We start from the raw sequence: 25,894 nt of genomic DNA on the forward strand, positions 1-25,894 counted from the left end.
TCCGTCAGACTTTTTTTATTGGAAATTCCGACCGTGTGTACAAGGCATTAGTTTCTAGTTTTCATAGGAATACTTGATTACACTTGTTTTAACTTGTTACCCCATGAGTATTTTTAATCCTTTCATTAAGCCAGTTTATTTACCTGCTACTCTATGGTATAGTGTTTGGGTGAAGGCTTTTCTGCCACGTCTCTTGTTCATGGAGAAATAGTTTTTTCAGAGGATTTACAACGTGTGAACCTGGGACATTTTATATATATTTTATACACATTTATTGTGGTGGACTGCTGTACACATTTTCTTTATGATTTTGCACAGTGTATGGACTTTTTTGTTTGATGCTAATTTTATTTTTCACTATATATTTTTTTACATGCAAATGTATTTAATACTAAGCGCTGCACTTATTTAATAGATTGAGTATCCAAATATGCCTACATGTCACAGCAATTACATGGAGGGTCCAATCTCACTGGTGGACTTTTAGTTAATTTTATTGATATTATGAAGAGTACAACAATAGGGGTGGAAAAACCCAGGAATACCCCTTTATAGAACAAGAGAGACAGAGTTGGGCAAGAATTGATCAAGAAAACGTGGGGACATCTTGCTGCCAACATAGGCAAGATGACTCCAAGATGACTTGTTTACCTTCCTGTAAATCAGACATTCTCTACAAGGTTTCCGTGGAACCCTAGGGTTCATCCAGAGGTTGTTAGGGGTTCCTCCAGCTATGGCTGATTAACCTCCCATCGGGTGGTGCCTTCATAGTTCCAAAGCCAGTGCCACTTGCCAGAGAGAGCAGATTTAACTTCAGCTTTAAACCACCTCATTGGCAATTTTGGAGAGCCTTTTGGGCGGGAGAGATTTCTTTGGCAGATTTACCAGATATACCACATTTCTTGATGACAAATAGAACTTAGACGTGCCCAAAGTGGTCATGGGGTACATGGCTTCTTAATGTTTTGGATACACTGATCTAGCTATTTAGGTGGAAGAGTACACAATAGTGGCAAAAGGATGTATAAGAGCCGGTTCACACTGGGGCGACCTGGGATCCGACTTCAAGTCGCCCCAAGTTGCCCCAAGTCGCGCAGTTGAGAAAATGAATGGAAGTGAATGGGAGCCGTCTTATTGTACACTACTGAAGTCGCTCCGACTTCAGAAAAGGTTCCTGTACTACTTCAATCCGACTTCTAGGCAACTTGTACCCATAGATTTAAATGGAAGTTGCCTCAGAAGTCTGATCACTGTCTTAACTTAAGCAACAATACAGGAAGATAACATACATTTCTCAGGCAAACCCCTCCCTCCCACAGAGCCAATTGTTGTTTGATTGGCCACTGGAAAGCCTCCTGTCCTGGAGGCGACTTGAAGTTGCCTTGTACTGTCCTGGAGGCAACTTGAAGTTGCCTTGTAAGTTGCCTGATGATTCATACTCAAGTCCTGTCCAAGTTGCCTCGAAAGTTGTGCTAGAAGTCGTGTTGCCCCTGTGTGAATGGGCTCTTAAGTCAACTATTGACATTAGAAAAAGTCAGAAAATACGAGGGATAATTTAATAGAGATGTGCACGACGATAACATTTGTTTCACTTTATTTAGTTTATTAAGTTAATAATTTTGTTTCTTCATGTTCATTGTTAGAATAGTTTGTTTTCGGAATTAGTTTTGTATATTCGTTATTTTCACATCGATTTGAAATTCTAATTTCAGAAGATGGCTATATTCGTTCTATTTAAATTTTATTTGTTCTATTCTATTATTTTATTTTATTTTATATTTTATTCTATTCTGTTTTATTCTATTCTACTCCATAAATCAGCCTAAATAGGAATCATCATCTTACCTTATTGTATTTATTGCAATATGCTTCCATTTCGAATTTGAAGTTATCTTCAAATTCAAATTTGAATCCATTTTTGAATGTGAATTTGGATAATTTGTTTAGTTATAATTTATTTCCGATTTGTTGAAATTTGTTTCTATTGTAATTTGGAAATTCAGATCCATCTGAATACCGAAAATTACGTCTCAATTTTGTAACGAAACGAATCGCACATCTATAATTTAATATCAGCTGTATTGTTTACCATGATGGTTTAGGACGGTACCTGTGGGGTCTACATCGTGGCTGTGGTCTTGCTTTGCATAGGTTTTCAGAAACTCGGCAAAGGCTCCTTTGTTTGCCAGTAGTGTTTTGCAGGAGCCAGTTTCGGTGACATTTCCGTTCACCAATACCACAATTTCATCTGTGTGCTTGAGAAAACTGACACCGTGCGTCACCAAGATACGAGTCTGAGGGGAGACAAGCCAAGACAACTTCAATAAAATTATTTTTCTCTCTCACATTTACACAGCTATTAGACCTGCTTACATTAGTCATAATTCAAATACATTATAACCTATCCAAATTTAGATGGCAGTATAAACAGTTAAATTGCCACTCTGCTGCAGTTGGAAAACATGCAGAAACAAAGAATGGAGCCTATAATATTTCATGAAAGGCCTTGTCGACTATTCAATACGTTACTAGAACAGTCATTTATCTCAGTACATCTATAATCACCTTGTCTTTTAGCAATCCATTGGGACCGACCACCTTCTCAAAAATGTGTTTCCCAACATGGGCATCGACGGCTGAGAGTGGGTCATCCATAATGTAGATATCTGTGTCCTGATAGACTGCCCGAGCCAGGCTCACCCGCTGCTTCTGCCCTCCACTCAGATTTATACCCTGTGCCAAACAGGATCACAATAAGTTTACATTCCTACATAATGGATGATATTATACAGTACAATTAGGTTTTGATTGCTTTTGATTTTAGGCTTCTCAGGCAGAGTTTCCCCTTCTAATGTCTTATGTTTTTGTGTATGGTATATTATAAAACTATTAAAACACTAAAAACAAGATGAATCTCTCAAAAATGTACAGAACACCAAATCCCCTTGGACCCGGCCCGTTTTCTTCTGCACCATCATTCCATTTAATGCAAGACTTATAAGCAATCTATCCTACCCCACCTATTTAAACGCAACCAAAAGCTGCATACTGGGTCTATGGAAACAGAATCGACCCCCATCAATTGCTATGTGGTTGACTAAGATCGAGGATATAAACAGAATGGAAGATATTATCCATTCTGATATGATATTTTTTATAAGAAATGGTTTTGTTGGCACAAATTTCTGCCAAACATAAATCTATTTTTAGCCCAATCTGAGACCAATACTCATACAGGAGGTCTGTTGGGAAGTGGAAGAGGAAGAGGTTAAGCTCATTTCCCTTACCACCCCGATGGGGCACTGAACCTTCTACTGACACCAATGTTGGGGCACTGAATCTCCCACTGAAACCAATGATAGGGAACTATTCCTTCCACTGAAACCAATGCTGGGGCACTATTCCTTCCACTGAAACCAATGCTGGGGCACTATTCCTTCCACTGAAACCAATGATAGGGCACTATTCCTTCCACTGACACCAATGATGGGGCACTGTTCCTCCCACTGGCACAGCGATGGTGAACTAGTCCCCCCACTGACACCAGCGATGGGACACTGATCCTCCCACTGACACCAATGATGGGACGCCATTCCTCCTACTGACACCAACGATAGGGCACCCACCATTCTTTCCACTGACACCAACAATGGTGCACTGATCCTCCCACTGACATCAATGATGGGGCAATATTCCTCCTTCTACTGACCACAGGGGCGATATAATGTTTTTACTCCCACGGACTACCAAGCCTTAGACATCCCAATGACACTAAGGGATGTTCTTGGTCACAGTCTGGTCCTCCTAAAGTCTGATAGACCGTAAACCAGCCCTTTGTTTAGAAACTTTTGGAGACTCCCGATATAGAGAATCATCAAATCTGTATAATCATTAAAATCTTATAAAAGGACACAATAAACCTTTAAAAAATTACTTTTCAATAAGCCAAAAACTGAAAATATGTATTAATATAAATAATTTTGTGATAACATTTAAGATAATAAATACAATTTTTTTTATTAACCACTTGAGATCCGCGCTATAGACGAAATACGTCCGCAGCGCGGCTCTCAAGTGCCAAGTGGCCGTTTAAAAACGGCCTTTATGTGCATTACCCGCGCGCGCCACTGGGTGGCGCGCGGCGGGTAAAAACTGTCCCGACGCATCGCCGAAGACCCGATGCGTGTACCTGGCGGCCGCGATGTCCGCCGGGTACACGCGATCGTCGGTGACACGGTAGGTGACAGCAGGAACGTGGAGCTCTGTGTGTAAACACAGAGCTCCACGTGCTGTGAGAGGAGAGGAGACCGATCTGTGTCTCTTGTACATAGGGACACAGCATCGGTCCCCTCCCCCAGTCACCCCCCTCCCCCCACACAGTTATAACACACCCAGGCTACACAGTTAACCCCTTCCTCACCCCCTAGTGTTAACCCCTTCACTGCCAGTCACATTTATACAGTAATTAGTGCATTTTTATATCACTGATCGCCGTATAAATGTGAATGGCGCCAAATTTGTGTCAAAAGTGTCCGATACGTCCGCCGCAATATCCCAGTCCCAATAAAAATCGCAGATCGCCGCCATTACTAGTAAAAAAAAAAATAATAAAAAAAATCATAATTCTGTTCCCCATTTTGTAGGCGCTATAACTTTTGCGCAAACCAGTCGCTTATTGTGATTTTTTTTTTTTTTTTACAAAAATACGTCGAAAAATACGTATCGGCCTTAACTGAGAAAAAAAATAGTTTTTTAAAAAAAAATTGGGATATTTATTATAGCAACAAGTAAAAAAAATATATATTTTTTTTAAATTGTTGCTCTTTTTTTGTTTATAGCGCAAAAAATAAAAACCGCAGAGGTGATCAAATACCACCAAAAGAAAGCTCTATTTGTGGGGAAAAAAGGACGCCAATTTTGTTTGGGAGCCACGTCGCACGACCGCGCAATTGTCAGTTAAAGCGACGCAGTGCCGGACGCTGAGATTTCGCCTGGGAACGAAGGGGGTTTATGTGCCCAGTAAGCAAGTGGTTAATATATACCTTTTCTCCTATTTCAGACATGTCCTTTCCGGGCAAGATCTCCAAATCGGGCAGTAGTGCGCAGGCCTCCAGCACCTTCTGATATCGCTTCTCATCCAGAGGTGCCCCAAACAGGATGTTGTCCTTCAGGGTGGCATTCTGGATCCAGGCTTGTTGAGGAACATAAGCCAGGGAGCCCTAAAAGACATGTTCACATTGCTTATCAGGGCAAGAATATCACTAAAGCAGAGCCTTGCTGGCATCACAATCCTGTGCCTTTAAGTATGTGTAGCTCAGCCACTGCTGGGCCCCTTTTAAAAATGTCAGATGCCTGGCTTTGTGTGCAGACGTTTTCAAATAGGGATACTCCAGAGGTTGTTAGGGGTCCCTTGAGCTTTGGCTAATGTGATCCCAGGAGACCTTCTTCCATACATACATATAAGATTGGAGCCAATGTGTCGTCCATCCCTTCCCCCTTTTTGGTTCATATGTGTGACTCATTGCAAGCCCCTTTTTGGTTGGTTCCTACTAGGAGGAGTGGGGGATGTCAATGAAGACCATGGGATCATTATATGTATTTTATCCACAATCTCTGGTTATGTGTCATGTTCCGAATCTCATTCTTTGAGCGAGTACATATACCCCTGAAGAAGACCGTGACAGCATTGGTCGAAACGCGTCGGATGCTGGATAATTGCATACAATGTACTGTATTGCTGACCTTTTTTTTTTTTAACATTGATGTTACATCTCTTAGACTGGCTGTAACCAGCGTTTATCATTTTAAGAATTCAATTAATTTGTATTTTGATTCATTGTATAATAAAAGATTTGATTTAATTATATCTTCATTCTTTTTGACTTCCCACATGTCGCAAAAAAAAAACCCTGGGGGGGAACATCTCCTTTTTTCGAGCTTTGGCTAATTGAACTTCCATTAATGGTGCCTACATAGTTTCAGGGCCTAAGCCCGCGGCCTGACACCAATGATTTTTTGGCTTTCTGCAAGGGGAGCATTTTGGCCTCCACTGTAAAGGGGCATTTTTTCCACTTCCCCAGTTGAATTGGTTTTAGCAGGGGTTTCCCCACATCTTAAAATGATTTCAAGGGTTCCTCAGGCATAAAAAGGTTAAAGGATCACTAAAGTTAAAACATTTTTTTTTAAATAACAAACATGTTATACTTACCTCCACTTTGCAGCTCATTTTGCACAGAGTGGCCCCAAACCTGGTCTTCTGGGGTCCCTCCGCGGCTGTCTTGGCTCCCCCCAGCAAGGACTCAACCCCTTCATGCGAGCGAGCTCGCATGGTGTTGAGTTCTTGCGGGCGTGTTCCCGTGATACAGCCGGCGGCCATAGCTGTCGACTGTATCACTCGGCCCCGCCCCCTGGCGAGCCGTGTCATTGGATGTGATTGACAGCACCGCGATCCAATGGCTGCGCTGCTTTCGATCAACTAATGAATGAGCCGGAAAGACAGCCAAGAAGCCTGCGCGTTCACGGCGTGGGACTTTCGAGGGGTCAGGTAAGTAAAGGGGGGGTTCGGAGGACCTCTAATCCGCAGATGTTTTTTCACCTTATAGCATAGAAACTTAACAAAGTTTGCTTTAAAAGGAACACTCAAAATTTGCCTATTTAGGGCAAAGTGAGTAAAGCCACCCTAGACCCACTGACACCAAATTTTTAGCATCCTCTGCCAAGGAAGGAGTGCCGAAGAGGAATATCTGAACGGGACAGTGACAGAAGGAAGGAGAGGATTGCGGTAAAACCTGGAGTTTTTCTTTCTACAGGTTTTGTAAAAATATTATTATAAATGAGTGTCCGAAAAATGCCAGAATTCCTTATCTCTATGCTTGTTCCAGGTTAGAAAGCATCAGTATCACAACTATCACAAATAAAAAAGTCAATAGAAAGTCAGCAGTGGCGGCCCACACAATTGTCTCGTAGCGGGTGTATTTTAAGTGTTGTCTGAAAGAAAACCTGTTGCACATTTCATGAGCAAGACACTTTTTTTTTTTAAATATGTAAAGTTGTGTCATTGCTACCTTGATACTGATGTTTCCTTTGACGTTGTCCATTTCTCCAAGCATTGCGGAAATCAAGGATGACTTTCCTGAACCAACACTGCCGACTACAGCGACTAGATGACCTTCTTTAATGTCCAGGTTAACACTGTACAGACAGAACAATACAGTCAATCAGAACGTATTATATGTATGGATATCAGAGCATTCTAGCAATTATATTATCCTGTATTCATAGAAAAATCTATCTACATTACCAGAAACGTCACCATCAAACAGGGGCGGACTGACAACTCATGGGGCCCCCGGGCAATAGAAGATTATGGGGCCCCCAGGCTTACAGATGGCCACCACGCCAGGAGGCAGTGCAGAGGCGGGCCAGCTAAAATCTCTGGATTTTCACATCAAAAGCATGTCAGTTTCGGACATTTTAGGGACAGATGTAAAAAAAAAACACAGATTTTTACATACTGTCCCTGGTTTTTCTGAGCCTGGCAACCCTGATGGGGCCCCCTAGTGGCATGGGGCCCTCGAGTAGTGCCCGAGTGACTCAATGGTCAGTCCGCCCCTGCCATCAAAGGAGACTAAGGGGTCCATATAACCAATGAAGTTGCTGTTGAGTTATTCACTTTACAGTCAACACAGAGGACAAGGGGGCACTCTTTACGTCTAGAGCAGGGGTCTCCAAACTTTTCAAACAAAGGGCCACTTTATTGTCCTTCAGACTTTAGGAGGGTCGGATTGTGGCCAGCAGGGGCATAAAATGTCACGGCTCAGCATTAGTGAGAATAAATATGGCCTCAGGTTCGGTGGTCAATAGGAGCAGGAGTATTCCCCTAATTAGTAGGATGAATATTATCCCATCATTTATATCTGTGGAAGATATAGTGCCCCATTGTTGGTGTCAGTGGGAGAAAATGGTGCCTCATATCATTCAAAGGAATTATGCCCCAAGGGCCGGATTAAGACTAGCAAAGGGCCACAGTTTGGAGACCCCTGGTCTAGAGGAAACGAGATTTCATCTCCATATACAGAAAGGTTTCTTCATAGTAAGAGCTGTGAAAATGTGGAACAGACTCCCTCCAGAGGTGGTTCTGGCCAGCTCAGTAGATTGCTTTAAGAAAGGCCTGGATACTTTCCTAAATGTACATAATATAACTGGGTACTGACATTTATAGGTAAAGTTGATTCGGGGGAAATCTGATTGCCTCTCGGGGGGATCAGGAAGGAATTTTTTCCCCTGCTGTAACAAATTGGATCATGCTCTGCTGGGGTTTTTCGCCTTCCTCTGGATCAACTGTGGGTATAGAATTGGGTATATGGGATTGTATGATATTTTTTATTTCTATGGTTAAACTGGATGGACTTGTATCTTTTTTCAACCTGACTAACTATGTAACTATTTCTGTGGAAGGATAACAGACAGTAACAATACATAATCAAGTAATCAGCTAGAAAACAAACAAACTCCATTTATATAGTAGGATAGGTGACAGTAGAGCTTTATGACCCCAGTGCTATGAGGTCATATTGCCAATTACTAAACCACTGTGCTGCTCACACGCATATAATTTAATGAATGCTGTCTTACTTATTCACCACTGGCGCAGTGTCCGGCTCCCAGGTATAGGTGGCATCTGTGAATCGGATAGCTACGTCTGTGGAAGAGAAATTCTTACAGTATAAGAAAAGTTTAACCATTCTGACCAGCATTGTTATATGAAAAAAAGCAATAACTTACCAAGATCGGGGTCATTAAGAATAGTGGAGTTATCCAAGTCATCTCCTCCCAAGTACTTCTCCAACCGGGCACAGGAAACATTAGTCTGTAAAAACATCAGTGTCATTACACTAATCAGGGTTATTTTTCATCTAATACCTCTTTGTTTATAAAGCAAACTAGACACAGTTTGCACCATGAATACTATCTGCACCCAGTAATTCCCCGGTGATTGTGTAGGTTTTCTCCAGGAGTTCCAGTCTCCTCTCACAGGTGCTCCAGAACCACCCATACACCCCAACCACAGGTTCTCTAAACCCATGCCATGGGTGCTCCAGAATACCCCCTTCCCCAGCCCTTCTCTCACAGGTGCTTCGGGTCCTTCCTCAGACCTTTCTCTCACAGATGCTCCAGAACCCTCCCCAGACCTTTTCCACAGGTGCTTCAGAATCCTCCCCAGACCCTTCTCCTATAGCTGCTCCAGAACCCTCACCAGAATTTTCCCACAGGTGCTCCAGAACCCTCCCCAGAGTCCAGACCTTTCCCACAGGTGCTCCAGAACCCTCCCCAGACCTTTCCCACAGGTGCTTCAGAACCCTCCCCAGACCCTTCTCCTGCAGCTGCTCCAGAACCCTTCCCAGAACTTTCCCACAGGTGCTCCAGAACCCTCCCCAGACCTTTCCCACAGGTGCTTCAGAACCCTCCCCAGACCCTTCTCCTGCAGCTGCTCCAGAACCCTTCCCAGAACTTTCCCACAGGTGCTCCAGAACCCTCCCCAGACCTTTCCCACATGTGCTCCAGAGCCCTCCCTAGACCTTTCCCACAGGTCCTCCAGAACCCTCCCCAGACCCTTCTCTCTCAGGTGCTTCAGAGCACTTCCCAGACCTTTCCAACAGGTGCTTCAAAGCACTCTCCAGACCTTTCCCACAGGTCCTCCAGAACCCTCCCCAGACGCTTCTCTCACAGGTGCTTCAGAGCACAGCCCAGACCCTTCTCTCACAGGTGCTTCAGAGCACTGCCCAGACCCTTATCCCACAAGTGCTTCAGAACACTCCCCAGACCCTTCTCCCACAGGTGCTTCAGAGCACTCCCCAGACCTTTCCCACAGGTGCTATAGAGCACTCTCCAGACCTTTCCCACAGGTCCTCCAGAACCCTCCCCAGACCCTTCTCTCACAGGTGCTTCAGAGCACTGCCCAGACCCTTCTCTCACAGGTGCTTCAGAGCACTCCTCAGACCCTTCAACCACAAGTGCTTCAGAAACCTCCCCAGACCCTTTTCCCACAAGTGCTTCAGAGCCCTCCCCAGACCTTTCCCACAGGTGCTATAGAGCACTCTCCAGATCTTTCCCACATGTCCTCCAGAACCCTCCCCAGACCCTTCTCCCACAGATCCCCCAGAACCATCCCCAGACCCTTCTCCCACAGGTGCCCCAGAAACCCCCCCCCCCTCCCCAGACCTTTCCCACAAGTGCTCCAGAACCCTCCCGGACCCTTCTCACAGGTGCTCTAGACTCCTTGCACAACCCAAGCACATAATGCGAGATTAAAGGGTTTCTACCTTAGAAGGTCCCTGGTGTGTGTTTGTCACTGGATAACTGTTAAATGCTAGCTTTATAAATGCCAGCTTTATAAATGCCAGTGAATGGTCCACTGCTGTCCATAAAATGTTGCACTATGCTGAGATCTATGAAAGGATTTAATGTAAGATATATAAAGCTAAGACAAGAAAAAAAAATGTATATATATATATATATATACTAGTCTTTAGTTTTCAGTCAGGTGTCAGCCAATATTTTCTAATCTACCCTGCAAACATTTTAGTAATCCAATTGGTACCTTCCCTTAATTGACCCTCTTTCTCTGTGACCGGATATACTTGACTTACCTGCACCATGTTGGAGATGAGCATGGGCAACATGGCGAGAGGGAAGCGCAAAATATTGAAGAGTGAGATGGAGGTGAAAGCCCTTTCTGCAGTTAGGACATTACTCGGATCCTGCACCACAAAGACAGCAAAACTGGCAACGGACACCTGAAAGAAGAGGATACCAGCATCTATTAGACAATATCCAGTCAATAATAGTCTTAGGCCTCGTACACACGACCGAGTTTCCGGGCATATACAGCAAGAAACTTGCTGGGAGAATTTTTTTTGCAGAGGAAACCGGTCGTGTGTACATTTTCGTCGAGGAAACTGTCGAGAAACTCGACGAGCCAAAAAGAGAGCATGTTCTCTATTTCCTTGACGGGAATGGAGAAAATTGGCTTGTCGAGTTCCTCGACAGCCTAACAAGGAACTTGACGAGGAAAATGATGTGTTTCGCCCGTCGAGTTTCTCGGTCGTGTGTATGAGGCTTTATTCAACTGGACTTGTTTCATAGCTTCTCCAAGCCACTTCAAAAGAGTGTCGAGAAGATACCTCAGGATTTATATCCATGCACATTAATTCGATCATCGTGGAATGTGTGGATGTAACTGAAAAAGAGGGGCTTCCAAATTTTACAGTTCCAATCCTATTCTTGGACAACAAACATTTACATATTCCATGATGATTGGATTAAAAGGTCTTAACGTGTGGATATAAGTTTTAGGATATCTTTACGACTCATTGAAGTGGCTTGAGATTCTACGAACCATCTTCTAGAACATAGAACAATTCCAGTTGAATGAGACCTACTATTATTATCTATACAATGATACCAAGATCAATGATAACATCCTGAGGTAATTACCCAGCACTGCAATAGACTTTCAGATGCCGTCACCATGTGGTATGATCCAGTTTGGGATATAAACTGGCAACAGATCTACATAATATCAGATTGGTTCTCTTTTTTAATTGTGAATGTCACAGGTACATGCATTAGTAGTGATAAATAGACATGTGCACACTGAAATATTTTGCTTCGGAATTTTGTTTTCGTACGAAAAAAAAAATTATTTAGTTACTTCCAAAATTCATTTTTTTATTTATTTTGTTTCATAAAAAAAATGCATTCCTCTGAAAATCTGAATTAATTAAGGTCAAATTTGTCATTGAAGGCTTATGGTTTCCGTCGGATGTTCTAAGAAGATTCGATGAAGCAGCTAAACTATACGACGCCGCGATCGTACATTTCCGGACGAATGTTCCGACCACAAGCTATAGTAGAATTCTAATGTTGTATGACTAGTAATAGTTATATTTACCGTATATACTCTAGTACAGGGATATGCAATTAGCAGACCTCCAGCTGTTGCAGAACTACAAGTCCCATGAGGCATAGCAATACTCTGACTGCCACAAGCATGACTCCCAGAGGCAGAGGCATGATGGGACTTGTAGTTTTACAACAGCTGGAGGTCCGCTAATTGCATATCCCTGCTCTAGTATGAGCCGTCCCGAATATAACCCGAGGCGCCTAATTTTACCACAAAAAACTGGGGAAACGTATTTACTCGAGTATAAGCCTAGGGTGTCCATGTGCATGCCTCACTGTGTCCATGCCTCACTGTGTCCATGCCTCACTGTGTCCATGCCTCACTGTGCCCATGCCTCACTGTGCCCATGCCTCACTGTGCCCATGCCTCACTGTGCTCATGCCTCGACTGACGTTTAACATGGGAGTCTATGGAAGGGGTGCCCGGATTTGAAAAATCGGTGCTCCCCAGCCGTAGGTCCCCCAGACAACAAGCTTTGCACACTTGTAGAGTAGAAATGGCTACATGTGTGCCAAGTTCTGGGTCCAGGGGACCTACGACTAGCTGGTACTGGGTCCCCAAAGTTACCGGAGAAATTATCATTTAACATGGGAGTCTATGGAAGGGGTGCCCGGTTTGAAAAAAAAAAAAACGGTGCTCCCCGGCCGTAGGTCCTACAGACAACAAACTTTGCACACTTGTAGAGGGGCTACATGTGTGCCAAGTTTGGAGTCCAGGGGACCTACGGCCAGCTGGTACCGGGTCCCCAAAGTCCGGGAGATCAGGTGCAAAAGGGTGACTCGAGTATAAGCCGAGGGGGGCATTTTCAGCACAAAAAATGTGCTGAAAAACTTGTCTTATACTCGAGTATATAGGCTATTAATTATTATTACTAGTCAACCAACATTAGAATTCTTCTATAGCCTATGGGCGGAGCATTTGACCATAAATGTCCGCTCGCGGCGATCGTATGTTTTTAGCTGCTTCTTCGAATCTTCATGTCTCATTAATGTCAAATCTTTTCTCTCTATGTTGAATAATCTTGGACTAATAGAGTTAGGTTAGGCACATTCAACCTCAGATTCGATAGACACAGATCGCTATTGTCACTGTCATGTCGAATCTTCTATCTATATCGAACTGTTGTCGCAACAAAATTAAAATAAAGCATTTTTTATGTCGGATCTTTCGGATTTCAGATTCTACATGTTCATTATCGTTTGTTAAAACGAACGTGAAAATCCCTGAAATTTGGACGAAAACGAATGCACATGTCTAGTGGTTAAAACATGTTTCTCATAGGTGATCAAGTTTACATGGCAGTGTATGTATGGGTGGGGAATTACCTTGATGGATGAAAATACATGATGCACATTGGCTAATTTGTGGTTTTGCAAAACAAGATTTGTTTCTAACTTTGTAGAAAGTATTGATTTCTTTCAATTGTTATGCCCCGTACACACCATCACTTTATGTGATGAAAAAAAACGACATTTTCTGTGAAGTAAAAAATGACGTTTTCGAAACTTCAATTTTCAAAGACGAAGTTGCCTACACACCATCGTTTTTCTCACAATGTTCTAGCAAAGTGAGGTTACGTTCTCACCACTTTTTCCATTGAAGCTCGCTTCATAAGTAGCTTCTGGGCATGCGCGGGTGAAAAAACACACGGTCAATTTCTGTGAAGTAAAAGTTGACGTTTTGAAAAACGACACATAAAATTGAAGCATGCTTCAATTTTTTTTGGTCGTTTTTTAGAAGACATAAAACAACGTTTTCCCCCACACACGTTCAATTAAAGTGACGTTTTTAAAAACGTCATTTTTTTTCATCACATAAAGTGATGGTGTGTACGCGGCATCACACTCAAAAGAAGAAATCAATGGAGATCAGAATTCCTGACTTCACTTGCTTCGTGCTTGATCCAGGTATGTGACTCATATACAAAGAGAGGTCAGCTATGACAGACTAGATATTTCTCTCATAATCGGTTTCCTTTAAATGTATATGGATGTCTCCAGTTTGAAAGCGCAAACAGAACAATCCACATCCCTTTGAACTTGTGGGAAAATCAAACGGCAGAATGAAGAGGCAAACTGTATCTAAACCCTTAGGTCTAGTACACACGAGAGGATTTATCCGCGGATACGGTCCAGCGGACCGTTTCCGTGGATAAATCCTCTCGAGGATTTCAGCGGATTTGGATCCGATGGAGTGTACTCACCATAGGATCGAAATCCGCGCCGAAATCCCCTCGCGATGACGTGTCGCGCCGTCGCCGCGATGATGACGCGGCGACGAGCGCGACGCTGTCATATAAGGAATTCCACGCATGCGTCGAATCATTACGACGCATGCGGGGGATCCCTTCGGACGGATTGATCCGGTGAGTCTGTACAGACCAGCGGATCAATCCGTTGGGATCAATTCAAGCAGATAGATTTGTAGACATGTCTACAAATTTTTATCTGCTGGAATTGTGAAATTTCCCCGGATAAATATCCGCAGGAATGTACACACCATAGAATCTATCCGCTGAAACCGATCCGCTGAGATTTTTCAGCGGATGGATTCTATGGTGTGTACGGGGCCTAATAATGAACGTGGTGCACTCACACTACCACTTTTAACCAGTCCCAGGCAGGGCCGTTTGAAGGAATTTGGGGGCCCCAAGCAAAATGGGGGCCCCCAAGAACCCCCCCGCACGCAAAGCCTACGTTAGCGCTACAACACTAATTTTTTACACCCATGTTCTTACTCCCCCCCCCCCCCCCCCCAGTCCCTATGTTTTTCTATTCTCACCTCCCCTTCTTCCCTGTAGGCTGCCGCTGTAGCGTGGCCAAGCTCCTCTTCCTCCTGTCAGTCCAGTTTTCTATCATTATGGATCCCCAGTTTCCTATCAGATAGTGCCCGGGCACTGCGCGGTACAGGAGATTCAGTTTCCTGTGTTTTCCCAGGCCGGACTGAAAGGAAGTGAGCACTCAGTATGCACTTCCTGTCAGTCTGGCTGGGAACAGGAAACAAAATCTCCTGTACCACACGCGGTACCCGGCCGGACTAACAGGACTCCAGGAGGAAGGAAGAGGAGCTCTGCCACATTACAGCCTGGGAAGGGGAAGTTGGGGGCCCCGGGCCAGCTCGGGGCCCCAAGCAATTGTTTGTTTTGCCTGTCCTGTAGCGACAGGCCTAGTCCCAGGCATGGTTCAGCCCCTTGGGCCAGTTCATTTGTGTAGTGCGAGTGTACCTTCTTCCTCCCGCAGTTCTCTGGATGAATTTATCTACAAATGACCAGAGGTGGACAGATGAGGGGAAGAACGCAAGGAAAATGCAGCTTGTAAGTTGAGGCTTGATGCTGCCCCCTTCAATTCTGATACACTAGGCACTGTGCCATATGTGCCATGATTGTGAATACAGCCAGATGTCAGTTCATACTTGTGCCGAGCACTTTAGCAGCATGTAACATTCACCCATCTTACCAGGAAAGGAGCGCAGGTAAAGACGAAAAGTGACACGGAGAAGAGGTAGGCGAAGCGTAACATGTTCTTCAGTTCCTTCTCACGAATAACCTCCACCTGCTTCTCAAATGATGTTTCCCAGGCGTATAGCTTCAAGATCTACAATAGAAGGTGTGACGGTATTAGAATGATATCCCCGTCAAAGTCTTCCCTTCTTCCCATAAAGATAATCACCCAATATTCCACAAGGGGGAATATTCCTGGAGTCGCCCCAACAAGCCACACATGCCAAGCTTACTGCTGGAACAACACACTTTAATGGTTTCTTCTCAGCTTTTTATACAGTACAAGGCATTAAAGCAACAATGAGATCTCCACCCCCCTAATCACACACTAAGGCTAATTACTTAAACATTCTAGACAGGTCGGCACCGACCGATAATTATCATGTCTAATCACTGCACATTCCTTAAACAGCATAACAACAAACCACCTTCACACACTTGAGTTTCCTAGGCAGACGTTTCGTCCCTGCATGCAGCTTGACACCTATTAACACCTCTGAGCAACAAAAGGTTTTAGACAGTGTTATCACACAATTAAAGGCCTTTCAAAAGCTAGCCTTATTTAACATATGAACAGTCTTCACAGAGAGATGAGTCACACATGAAAACACCTGTTACCTCTAACCCACAGCATTAAATTAGCAGGGAGAATTAAACTGAAGCATATATAGGCAATTGCATCACAGAAGGCTCATGATATAACACAACACATCTTGGCAAATGTTCCACCACTGTGATGTTCTTGCATGTGTCAGCACCACAGACATAACTATATGTGGGAGAGGGAGCTGAGCTGCTGAGTCACTGCAGGTAGGGGGAACCAAGTCATTAGTCACTCTTGGGAGAGGGAGCTGAGCTACAGAGTCACTGCTGGATAGGAAGCAAGGATATATCAGTTAAAGAGTCCCTGCAAGAATGGGGGAGTCACTGCTGGGAGAGGTAAGAGCTAAGCAGCTGAGAAAACTACTAAATACTACTCTAGAGCAGTGGTTCTCAATCTCGGTCCCCAAGTACCCCCAACAGGCTGTGTTTTGGGAATTTCCAATACCAAGCCATTGACTCTGATTTAAGTACCTGTGAAATATAAAGGAAAACCTAAAAACGTGGCCTGTTGGGGATACTTGAGGACTGAGGTTGAGAACCACTGCTCTAGAGGGAGCTACTAGTGTCAGACACTAGAAGAAGAATTTTATTTTGGCAGTGCGCTAGAATTATGAGCTGGTATAGTCTTTTTTTTATCATCACCATTTATTTAATCACCCTGTGTGGCACAGATTGCCCTGGCTGCCTAGGCCCCCCTCCCCTCTATGTCCCACCTGCAGTGCTGCTGGCTTCTCTCCTCTCCTTTCCCGCAGAATGTTGCGGCCGATCGTTTCAGGATGGAGAGCGGGGAAGGGGCAAGGAAATATGTAATTTAGCAACCCCTTCCTTTTTTTAACCACTTAAGCCCCGGACCAAAATGCAGGTAAAGGACCAGGCCCCTTTTTGCGATTCGGCACTGCGTCGCTTTAACTGACAATTGCGCGGTCGTGCGACGTGGCTCCCAAACAAAATTGGCGTCCTTTTTTTCCCACAAATAGAGCTTTCTTTTGGTGGTATTTGATCTTCTCTGCGGTTTTTAGTTTTTGCGCTATAAACAAAAATAGAGCGACAATTTTGAAAAAAATGCAATATTTTTTACTTTTTGCTGTAATAAATATCCCCCAAAAATATATAAAAACATTTTTTTTCCCTCAGTTTAGGCCGATACGTATTCGTCTACATATTTTTGGTAAAAAAAAAAAAAATCGCAATAAGCGCTTATCGGTTGGTTTGCGCAAAATTTATAGCGTTTACAAAATAGGGGATAGTTTTATTGCATTTTTATAAAAAAAAATTTTTTACTACTAATGGCGGCGATCAGCGATTTTTTTGTCGTGACTGCGACATTATGGCGGACACTTCGGACAATTTTGACACATTTTTGGGACCATTGTCATTTTCACAGCAAAAAATGCATTTAAAATACATTGTTTACTGTGGAAATGACAGTTGCAGTTTGGGAGTTAACCACAGGGGGCGCTGTAGGAGTTAGGGTTCACCTAGTGTGTGTTTACAACTGTAGGGGGGTGTGGCTGTAGGAGTGACGTCATCGATGGTGTCTCCCTATAAAGGGGATGACACGATCGATGCAACCGCCACAGTGAAGCACGGGGAAGCCGTGTTTACACGCGGCTCTCCCCGTTCTTCAGCTCCGGGGACCGATCGTGGGACCCCAGCGGCGATTGGGTCCATGGGTCCCGCAGCTTCGGACCGGACCCACGGCTGGGTACATGTACAGGACGTACCTGTACATGTACCCGTGCCATTCTGCTGACGTATATATGCAGGAGGCGGTCCTTAAGTGGTTAAATAAACACGATGAGTGATTGGTACCGATCACTCACTGTGTTCATACATAACTGAAGAATAGTAAACCGTTTACTATGCTTTAGCTTGTGAATGAACAGGAAGCCGCTCAGCACAGAGCACTTCCCATTCATTCACTGTCCAGTGCAGCTGAGGCTTCGGAGAAAGAGACTGGGGAATCTCTCTCCTCAATCCCTTCCTTTGTCTCAAAAGTGAGAAGGTTTGAGTTGTGAGGTGCACATCCTAATGCAATAGGCTGCGCACACCTATGATGGTAAGAAGGCATTTTGTTTAACCCTTACCTTGATGCCATTGAGAATTTCATTCATTATTTTCAAACGTTTATCTTTGTTCTTCATGTTTTCTGTCTGTAAAACACAAAGTGTTATTAGAAAATGTACAAGTGATACATCACCCTAGGCGAGCGCAAAATGCTTGATAGCCGGTTAAATGTTTAGAGTGTCAGAATTCTAGTGCTAATGTTGCCAATAATGTACAGTAGAATACTAGGGCCCGGATTCATAAAGAATCGCGTATCTTTAGGCGGGCGTAGTGCATCTCAGATACGCTACGCTGTCGTAACTTAGAGAGGCGAGTACCGTATTCAGAAAGAACTTGCGCCCTAAGTTACGGCGGCGTAGCGTAAATGGGCCGGCGTAAGCCCGCGTAATTCAAATGAACAAGGCAGTGGGCGTGTTGTACTGAAATGAGCCGTGACCCCATGCAAATGAAGGGCCGAACGAACGGAGCCTGCGCCGTCCTTGGATGTATCCCAGTGTGTATGCTCAGAATCACGTCGCAAATACTCAATGCTTTCAACGTGAACGTAACCTACGCCCAGCCCTATTCACGTACGACTTACGCAAGCGACGTAAACCACGTAAAATTCGACGCTGTTCCGACGTCCATACTCAACATTGGCTGCGCCTCATATAGCAGGGGTAACTTTACGCCTACAAAACACCATACGCAAACGACGTATATGAAGGCGGCGGGCGCAAGTACGTTCGTGAATCGGCGTATCTAGCTCATTTGCATATTCTACGCGTAAATCTATGGAAGCGCCCCTAGCGGCCAGCGTAACTATGCACCCAAGATACGACGGCGTAAGAGACTTACGTCTGTCGGATCTTGGCCAAATTCCGGCGTATCTGATTCTTTGAATCAGGCGCCGAAATACGACAGCACACATTCGGACTTACGACGGCGTAGCTGGAGATACGCCGCCGTAAGTCCTTTTTGAATCCGGGCCTAGGTCTGAATGACATTGGGCTCAGGACCACTTTGGATTATGTTCTTCACATTAGCGTCACTCTAAAGCCTCATACACACGATTGGATTTCCCACGGACAAAGCGTAGGACTTTTGTCCGAAGGGCGTTGGCCGTGAACATGTCTTGCATACAAAATGGCAAAGAATTGTCGGCCAACAAACAGGAAACAACATGTTTTTTCAGCTCTCTAGTACCACCTTTGGGCAACTTCTGCTAATGTTGTCTTATGGTTAGCATTGCTTCTGAGCATGCGTGTTTGTAATTTTGGATCATGTACACATGATTGGATAATCCGACATCACACATTTTTTGTCGGAAAATTTTAAAGCATGCTATCCAACATTTGTTGTCGGAAAATCCAACAACAATTTTCCGATGGAGTGTACAAACGGTCAGATTTTCTGACAAAAGCCTGCCATCACACAATTCCCATCGGAATATCCGATCGTGTGTACGAGGCTTTGGAGTAGTACATTATGTCCTACCTGAAAGGACTTCGATTTGGTGGCCAGCACAGCATTGATGGGGATCAGCAGGATCATCACCCCTAGGCCTGCCAGAACTGCGATCTTCAGCTCTTCCCACAGAAAGACCACTGATATAGCGATCTGCATTGGTGATGACCAGATGAGGTGGATGAAGTTTGTCAGTTCATTGAATCTCTGAGCATCTGCAGACATCAGGTTCACCGTTTCCCCAACAGTCGACTCCTTCCGGATAGCATTAGAAACTGTCAAAGCCTGCAAAGGTAACAATCAAAAACAAAAAGGTAGTTACAAAAAGTGGGACTCCAAGCCAAAATTTCTCCTGAATCCGTATTCTTGTGAAATTAAATTCTTTTAAATTTATTTAAATTTTGAAAAGAAAATGTGCCATTTCTTACATGTTTTTGTTGTGATTTGTGTCCAATTTTGGAAAATCCCCTTCAATTTCTGCCCTCCAGGCACAATAAAAAATAAAAAAAATAATCTCTCCAAATTCCCTCTAGGACAGTGGCAATAGAAGACTATGGGGCCGCTGGGCTTACAGATGGCCACCATGCCAGGAGGCAGTGCAGAGGCGGGGCAGCTAAAATCTCAGGATTTTCACATCAGAAGCATGTCAGTTTCAGACATATCAGGGACAGATGTAAAAAAAAAACAGATTTTTACATACTGTCCCTGGTTTTACGGAGCCTGGCAGCCCTGATGGGGCCCCTTAGTGACATGGGGCCTCGGGCAGTGCCTGAGTGACTCAATGGTCAGTTCGCCCCTGAACAACTGTCCCTATTGAAGATTTCCACTCACATGTTCTGGAGACAATTGAGAATTTTGGATTCTCCCATTACTTTTTGTCCCAATGACAATGGTCACCAGGATATCCCCCCCAGCAAAGTCATTGACAATTGTAGCAGAGTGACTATTTACTCCGATGCAGGTACAGGCGCCTCTAAACACTAACTATGTTTAATAATGTCCCCATTCCCCTCATTGCTACCTAACCTCTGTATAAAAAGATGTGTATACTTACCTAAATTTAGACCTCTTCGGTCTGGTCATGTGATCCCCAGTGGTGGCTGCAGGGGAGAGGAGGGACCGCTCGACAATGGCTGGTAATCCCGGGAGTCATGACGTCACTCATAGGCTTCCAAATTCCAGCCGTTGCCGGTGCTTCTATCCCCTGCAGCTGCTGTTTCAAGGGGTAAGAATACTTTTTCAAGGCACTGTACCGGTCTTGCAGTTGAGACCAGGAGGTAACTTGAAAGTATGCCATGTTAGCCAGTTAGCCATGACTAAGCACTGATCGCAGTGCGAAACGCGTAGGCTGTATCCCACCCTTTGCTGTTATTTGTAGTGCATTTTCCATCCACTGTCAAAGCTTGTGTCCCTTTTATACAGCCCTTTGGTCAATGAGCTGCAGGCTGCAAGATACTGAAGACCTTGCCTTTGGGAATTAACGGAAAGAGTTCTTTTTTTTTCCTGACGTACCTATTTAATATAGTGGAAAGTCTAACTATAATTATGAGCTTGTACACGTTCAATAAGCTGAGATGGTACTCACTTTCTTGTATACAGCAGCCATCAGTGCCGTCCGCACCCGCATCCCCAAAACAAAACAGCCTTGGAAGTACTGCTGGAGGCAAAGGGACTGAACTAAGGCGGTAACCAAGAGCAAAGTGGCGTAGAAATAGCCCTTCCACTGGAATTCCGCTGGGTTGGAGGTAAACGAGACCATCAGCCTAAAAAACAACAACAATCAAAGGATACATTAAGACTCCATGGCCTTAATGAGACACAGGGTTCCTTTAAAGAAAACAAATAAGGCAAACAATAACATAGAGTAGCACAAGGCAACCAATCAGAATTCATTTGTAACCCTAATATGTGATTGGTTTGTGTGAGATTCTGGGCACCATGCAATAGACATGTGCAATTTGTTCCGAATTCATTTAACGAATTTCAACAAATTCATTTGGAAATATCTAAACGAAAACCCATTTAACTAATTTTGAATATTCACAAATTCGAAAATTCGAAAATTTGTAAATTCGAAAATTTGCAAATCAAAATTCAGAAAATCTGAAAAACAGAAAATTAGAAAATCTGAAATCGTAATAGTCAAGTTATTATTAGTTATTAACTATTAAATGATATGTATTGGAATTTTTTCTTTTAAATTTGGCTGTTAGTAAATGTAATGAATACAAATTTATTCAAAATAACGAATGCCGTATCTAAACGAATGGAACGTAATGAATTAATAATAATTATAATAATTAACTATAATAATAAAAAAAAATTATAAATTATTATTATTTATGATTAATTTGTTCCGTTCCATTTGTTTAAGTGTTGCATTTGTTATTTTAAATAATTTGTAACTTTCGGATAAATTTGTTACATTCATTAACAAATTTGAAAGGAAATTCCAACACCTATAATTTAAGTTAGTTATTATTAGTTATTCTTTCCAATTTATTTTCAGATTTTTGAATTTACGAATTGTGATCATAACGAATGACCCGAAAAACAAAACAAAAAAACAAATGAAATTGAAAACGAACACATTTTTCAGCAGTGCACATGTCTACCATGCAATAGGCATAGCCAATAGCCACAGGTGTCTCTATGGGCCAAATCTTCAAAGGAGATACGCAGGCGGAACTGCTGTTCAGCCTGCGTATCCCTGTGCCTATCTTTGGAAACGATCCTCAGAAGGATTTTTCCAAAGATAGGCAGAAGATCCGACATCTGTAATAGACTTACACTGTCAGATCTTAGGATGCAGTACCGCATCTGCCGCTGGGGGCATTTTGAGTCGAAATGCCGCTTTGCGTATGCAAATGAGTACTTAGGCAGATCCACAAAGCTTTTTAGCTTTGTGATTTCTGCGTAAGTTACGTTTTGCATGCGTAAAATTAGGGATGCTTTTACAAGGCCTAAACTGTTTAGACCTTGTAAAAACAAACCTTTTTTTCGATCGCCGCGTTTTTTTTTAAATTTCGCATTTTTTTTCCCGGCGCGTAACTTTTTTTTTACCCGATGCAACTTTATTGTCCCGTCGCGATCCACAAAGCCCGGCGTAAAGTACGTTTGCGCGATGCACGTCGGGAAAAATGACGTCACACGCATGCGCCGAACGTCCGGCGCGGGAGCGCGCCTCATTTAAATAGGAATCGCCCCCTCGATCAGACGACCGCCTTGCGACGGAGGCACTTAAGTTACACGGCGTGTAATTTCTAGGTAAGTGCTTTGTGAATCGGGCACTTAGGTAGAAATTTAACGCCTGTGTAACTTAACTGCTGAAAGTTAAGTTAGGCAGGTTTTTTGAGAATTTGGCCCCATATTTCCAGTCTAATGTTTTATTTAAACTCATAGAGCTTCAAAAATTGGTACATTCTTTCTCCAGTTATACAAGCATCTAAGAGCACTTCGCCCAGAAAGTTTATTATCCTTGAGTGTTACTCATTTTTCCCTGGTAAGTTTCTTTTATAAGTTTGTTAAAGCTGAACCAACTCTCTTTTAGTGTTTGGTATCAGTACATAAACTGATTGGCTCCTTACGCAGCTTCTTCCTCTTCTTTCTTCCTCTGCTGTACAGGAACTACTAATACCAAGTCACATTCATGTACTTACATTGTTTGTATTTCAACAAAAAGCAATTAATAGGGTACTAGTAAATATAGAGCATTTGATTGTGTATATTATATCTGCCTGGACCTTAAAGTATATGTAAACCCTCGTCTTGTAAAACAAACCATACAGTCTAACATAGAAATGAAAGGCAAAACATTTATGTATAGATATATATTAAAAAAAAAAAAAAAGCAGAGGGACTGGCAGGAACACCTGGGATTTCAGTGGGTTTACATATTCTTTAAAGGGGTTGTAAAGCTTCGTGTTTTTTCACTTTAATGCATCCTATGCATTAAGGTGAAAAAAACACCTTGCATCTCCGCCCCCGAGCCCCCATTTTACTTACATGAGACCAAAATCTCCGTGGGCGCGATCCTGCGTCGTTCTCCTGAATGACTGATCAGCTCCTCATTGGATAGATTGAAAGCAGAGCAGCAATTGGCTCCCGCTGCTGTCAATCAAATCCAGTGACATGGCCACCGGGGGGCGGGGCCGAGTCATACACTCAGCGGCTATGCACGCCGAGTGTATAACATGGGAGCGCGCCCGAAAGGTAACCCCCTCGGGAGAGAGCTTCCCAGAGGGGGTTAACTCTTGTGGGGAGGAGCCGAAACAGCCGCCGTGGGACCCCAGAAGAGGAGGATCACTCTGTGCAAAACGATCTGCACAGTGGAGGTAAGTATGACATGTTTGTTATTTAAAAAAAAAAAAAATTAACCTTTAGTGTCCCTTAACTTTACATTAGGTATTAAAATGAGGGGAAAAGTGTGAGGAAAAATAGAAATTAACAGTACTCTAGAATTTTAAACCCTTTCAAGATTACGGTTACAGTATATTCCTACTTATTTTACCATATTTTAGGAAAATGCAAACAAGAGCAAAGCCTTACTTCAGTATCTGAGGGCTGACAAACACGAGAAGGTCGTGGATAAGTTTGAAGAACGCCGACTGAAGGAGGACATTGGAAAAAGCCTTAATGAGGGTCTTATAGAGCCAGGACTTGGGGTAATCTTTAGCTGTTCCATCTATAGATTCTTTCTTCTTTTTCCCTTTTTTCTTTTCATCCTGCAAATAAACAGTGAATCATGATTATTTATCATCCGTTCTACTTGCTCAAGGCTGTTGATCTTCATCCCGGCACTAAACAAGTACGCCAGGCTGCTTGCTGATAATCTGCCAATCTGTGAGCACCTAATTTTTAACCCAAAACTCTCCACGCTCTGATCTAAGTTTCGGCTGGTTTCTGATGAACCAGATACAATTGGAGCAGTGGGTGGCCCCTGTTGGCACCCTACCAAATGACAATGATCTGAAAATCAGATAATTCTCGGGTAGCAGTGAATACAGCCAATCAGCTGCTGTCACTGTTTGGCAGCGCCCATTGTATCCTGACAGCTGCTGGCACCGGCTGTCAGAATACAATAGTCTCAGCAGGAGATTCATCCAGCCGCGCTATATAGTGTTGATGGAGATAACTGCTCGATTTTTTATTTGTTCGGCCCCTAGACTGAGTGAAAAAGTTCTATTACATGCATACCCCACTTTTAAGTACACAATGGGTTTTATTTACTAAAACTGGAGAGCACAAAATCAAGCTCACTTATGCATAGAAACCAATCAGCTTCTACCCCCAACTTGTTCAATTAAAGCGGGGGTTCACCCTAAAAAAAAATTCTAACATTACATTCAGCTCACTACCGACATTGACAGTTTGCAGATCTTTTATTTTTTTTTCGCTGTACATACCTTCGTACAGCTATTTTTCCCCCACGGCTTTCGGGTAGTGAATCACGCGGGAGTGGGCGTTCCTATCCAGCAAGTGATTGACGTGATGACAAAAACTACTTCCCCCCGTCGCATAATGCCGCGTACAGACGAGCATACATGTACGATGAAACCGGTCCGCCGGACCATTTTCACCGTACATGTATGCCCGGGGATTTCTGTATGGTGGCTGTACTCACCATCATACAGAAATCCGCGCGTAAACAATACGCGGGGCGTGTCCGCGCCGTCGCCGCGACGATGACGCGGCGACGTGGGCGGCCCTGCCAGTTAAATGCTTCCACGCATGCGTCGAAGTCATTCGACGCATGCGAGGGATGGCGGGCGCTCGGACATGTACGGTAGGTCTGTACAGACGACCGAACTTGTCCGAGGGGACAGGATTCCAGCGGGCTGTTTTAAAACAAGTCCGGAAACATTTGCCCGCTGGGAAAAGGCCCGGCGGGCAAATGTTTGCTGGAATCCTGCCCGCTCGGGCCTACACACGACCGAACATGTCTGCTGAAACTGGTCCGCGGACCAGTTTCAGCAGACATGTTCGGTCGTCTGTACGGGGCCTAAGGAGCGTCACGAGTTGCCGAAAGAAGCCGAATGGCGGTGCGCAGGTGCCGTATAGCGCTGACTCGCCGTTCGGCTTCTTTCGGCAACACGTGACGCTCCTTATGCGACGGGGGGAGGTAGTTTTTGTCATCAAGTCAATCACCTGCTGGATAGGAATGCCCACTTCCGCGGGATTCACTACCCGGAAGCCAGGGAAGAAAATAGCTGTACGAGGTATGTACAGCAAAAAAAACCACAAAAAAACGGCATACTGTCATTGTCGAGAGTCAGCTCAATGTAATGTTAGAAAATTGTTTTTAGGGTGAACCT

General features: G+C 43.7%; 1 protein-coding gene across 1 annotated transcript in view; it reads right to left on the minus strand.

Annotated features, from left to right (window-relative positions):
* The window catches only part of ABCC2 (ATP binding cassette subfamily C member 2), a 99,648-nt gene that overhangs the window by 40,863 nt on the left and 32,891 nt on the right, over positions 1-25,894 (minus strand). Inside the window, exons 8-19 of the mRNA XM_040361459.1 lie at positions 24,129-24,304; positions 21,166-21,343; positions 19,611-19,865; positions 18,155-18,220; positions 15,421-15,558; positions 10,650-10,796; positions 8,785-8,869; positions 8,635-8,701; positions 7,065-7,191; positions 5,043-5,219; positions 2,566-2,733; positions 2,111-2,294 (exon numbers count right to left, since the gene is read on the minus strand). Coding sequence (XP_040217393.1) covers positions 2,111-2,294; positions 2,566-2,733; positions 5,043-5,219; positions 7,065-7,191; positions 8,635-8,701; positions 8,785-8,869; positions 10,650-10,796; positions 15,421-15,558; positions 18,155-18,220; positions 19,611-19,865; positions 21,166-21,343; positions 24,129-24,304 — 1,768 coding nt within the window. The remainder of the gene's footprint in view (positions 1-2,110; positions 2,295-2,565; positions 2,734-5,042; positions 5,220-7,064; positions 7,192-8,634; positions 8,702-8,784; positions 8,870-10,649; positions 10,797-15,420; positions 15,559-18,154; positions 18,221-19,610; positions 19,866-21,165; positions 21,344-24,128; positions 24,305-25,894) is intronic.

This window comes from Rana temporaria, chromosome 8 (genome assembly GCF_905171775.1).
Source record: "Rana temporaria chromosome 8, aRanTem1.1, whole genome shotgun sequence".
Classification (NCBI taxonomy): Eukaryota; Metazoa; Chordata; class Amphibia; order Anura; family Ranidae; genus Rana; species Rana temporaria.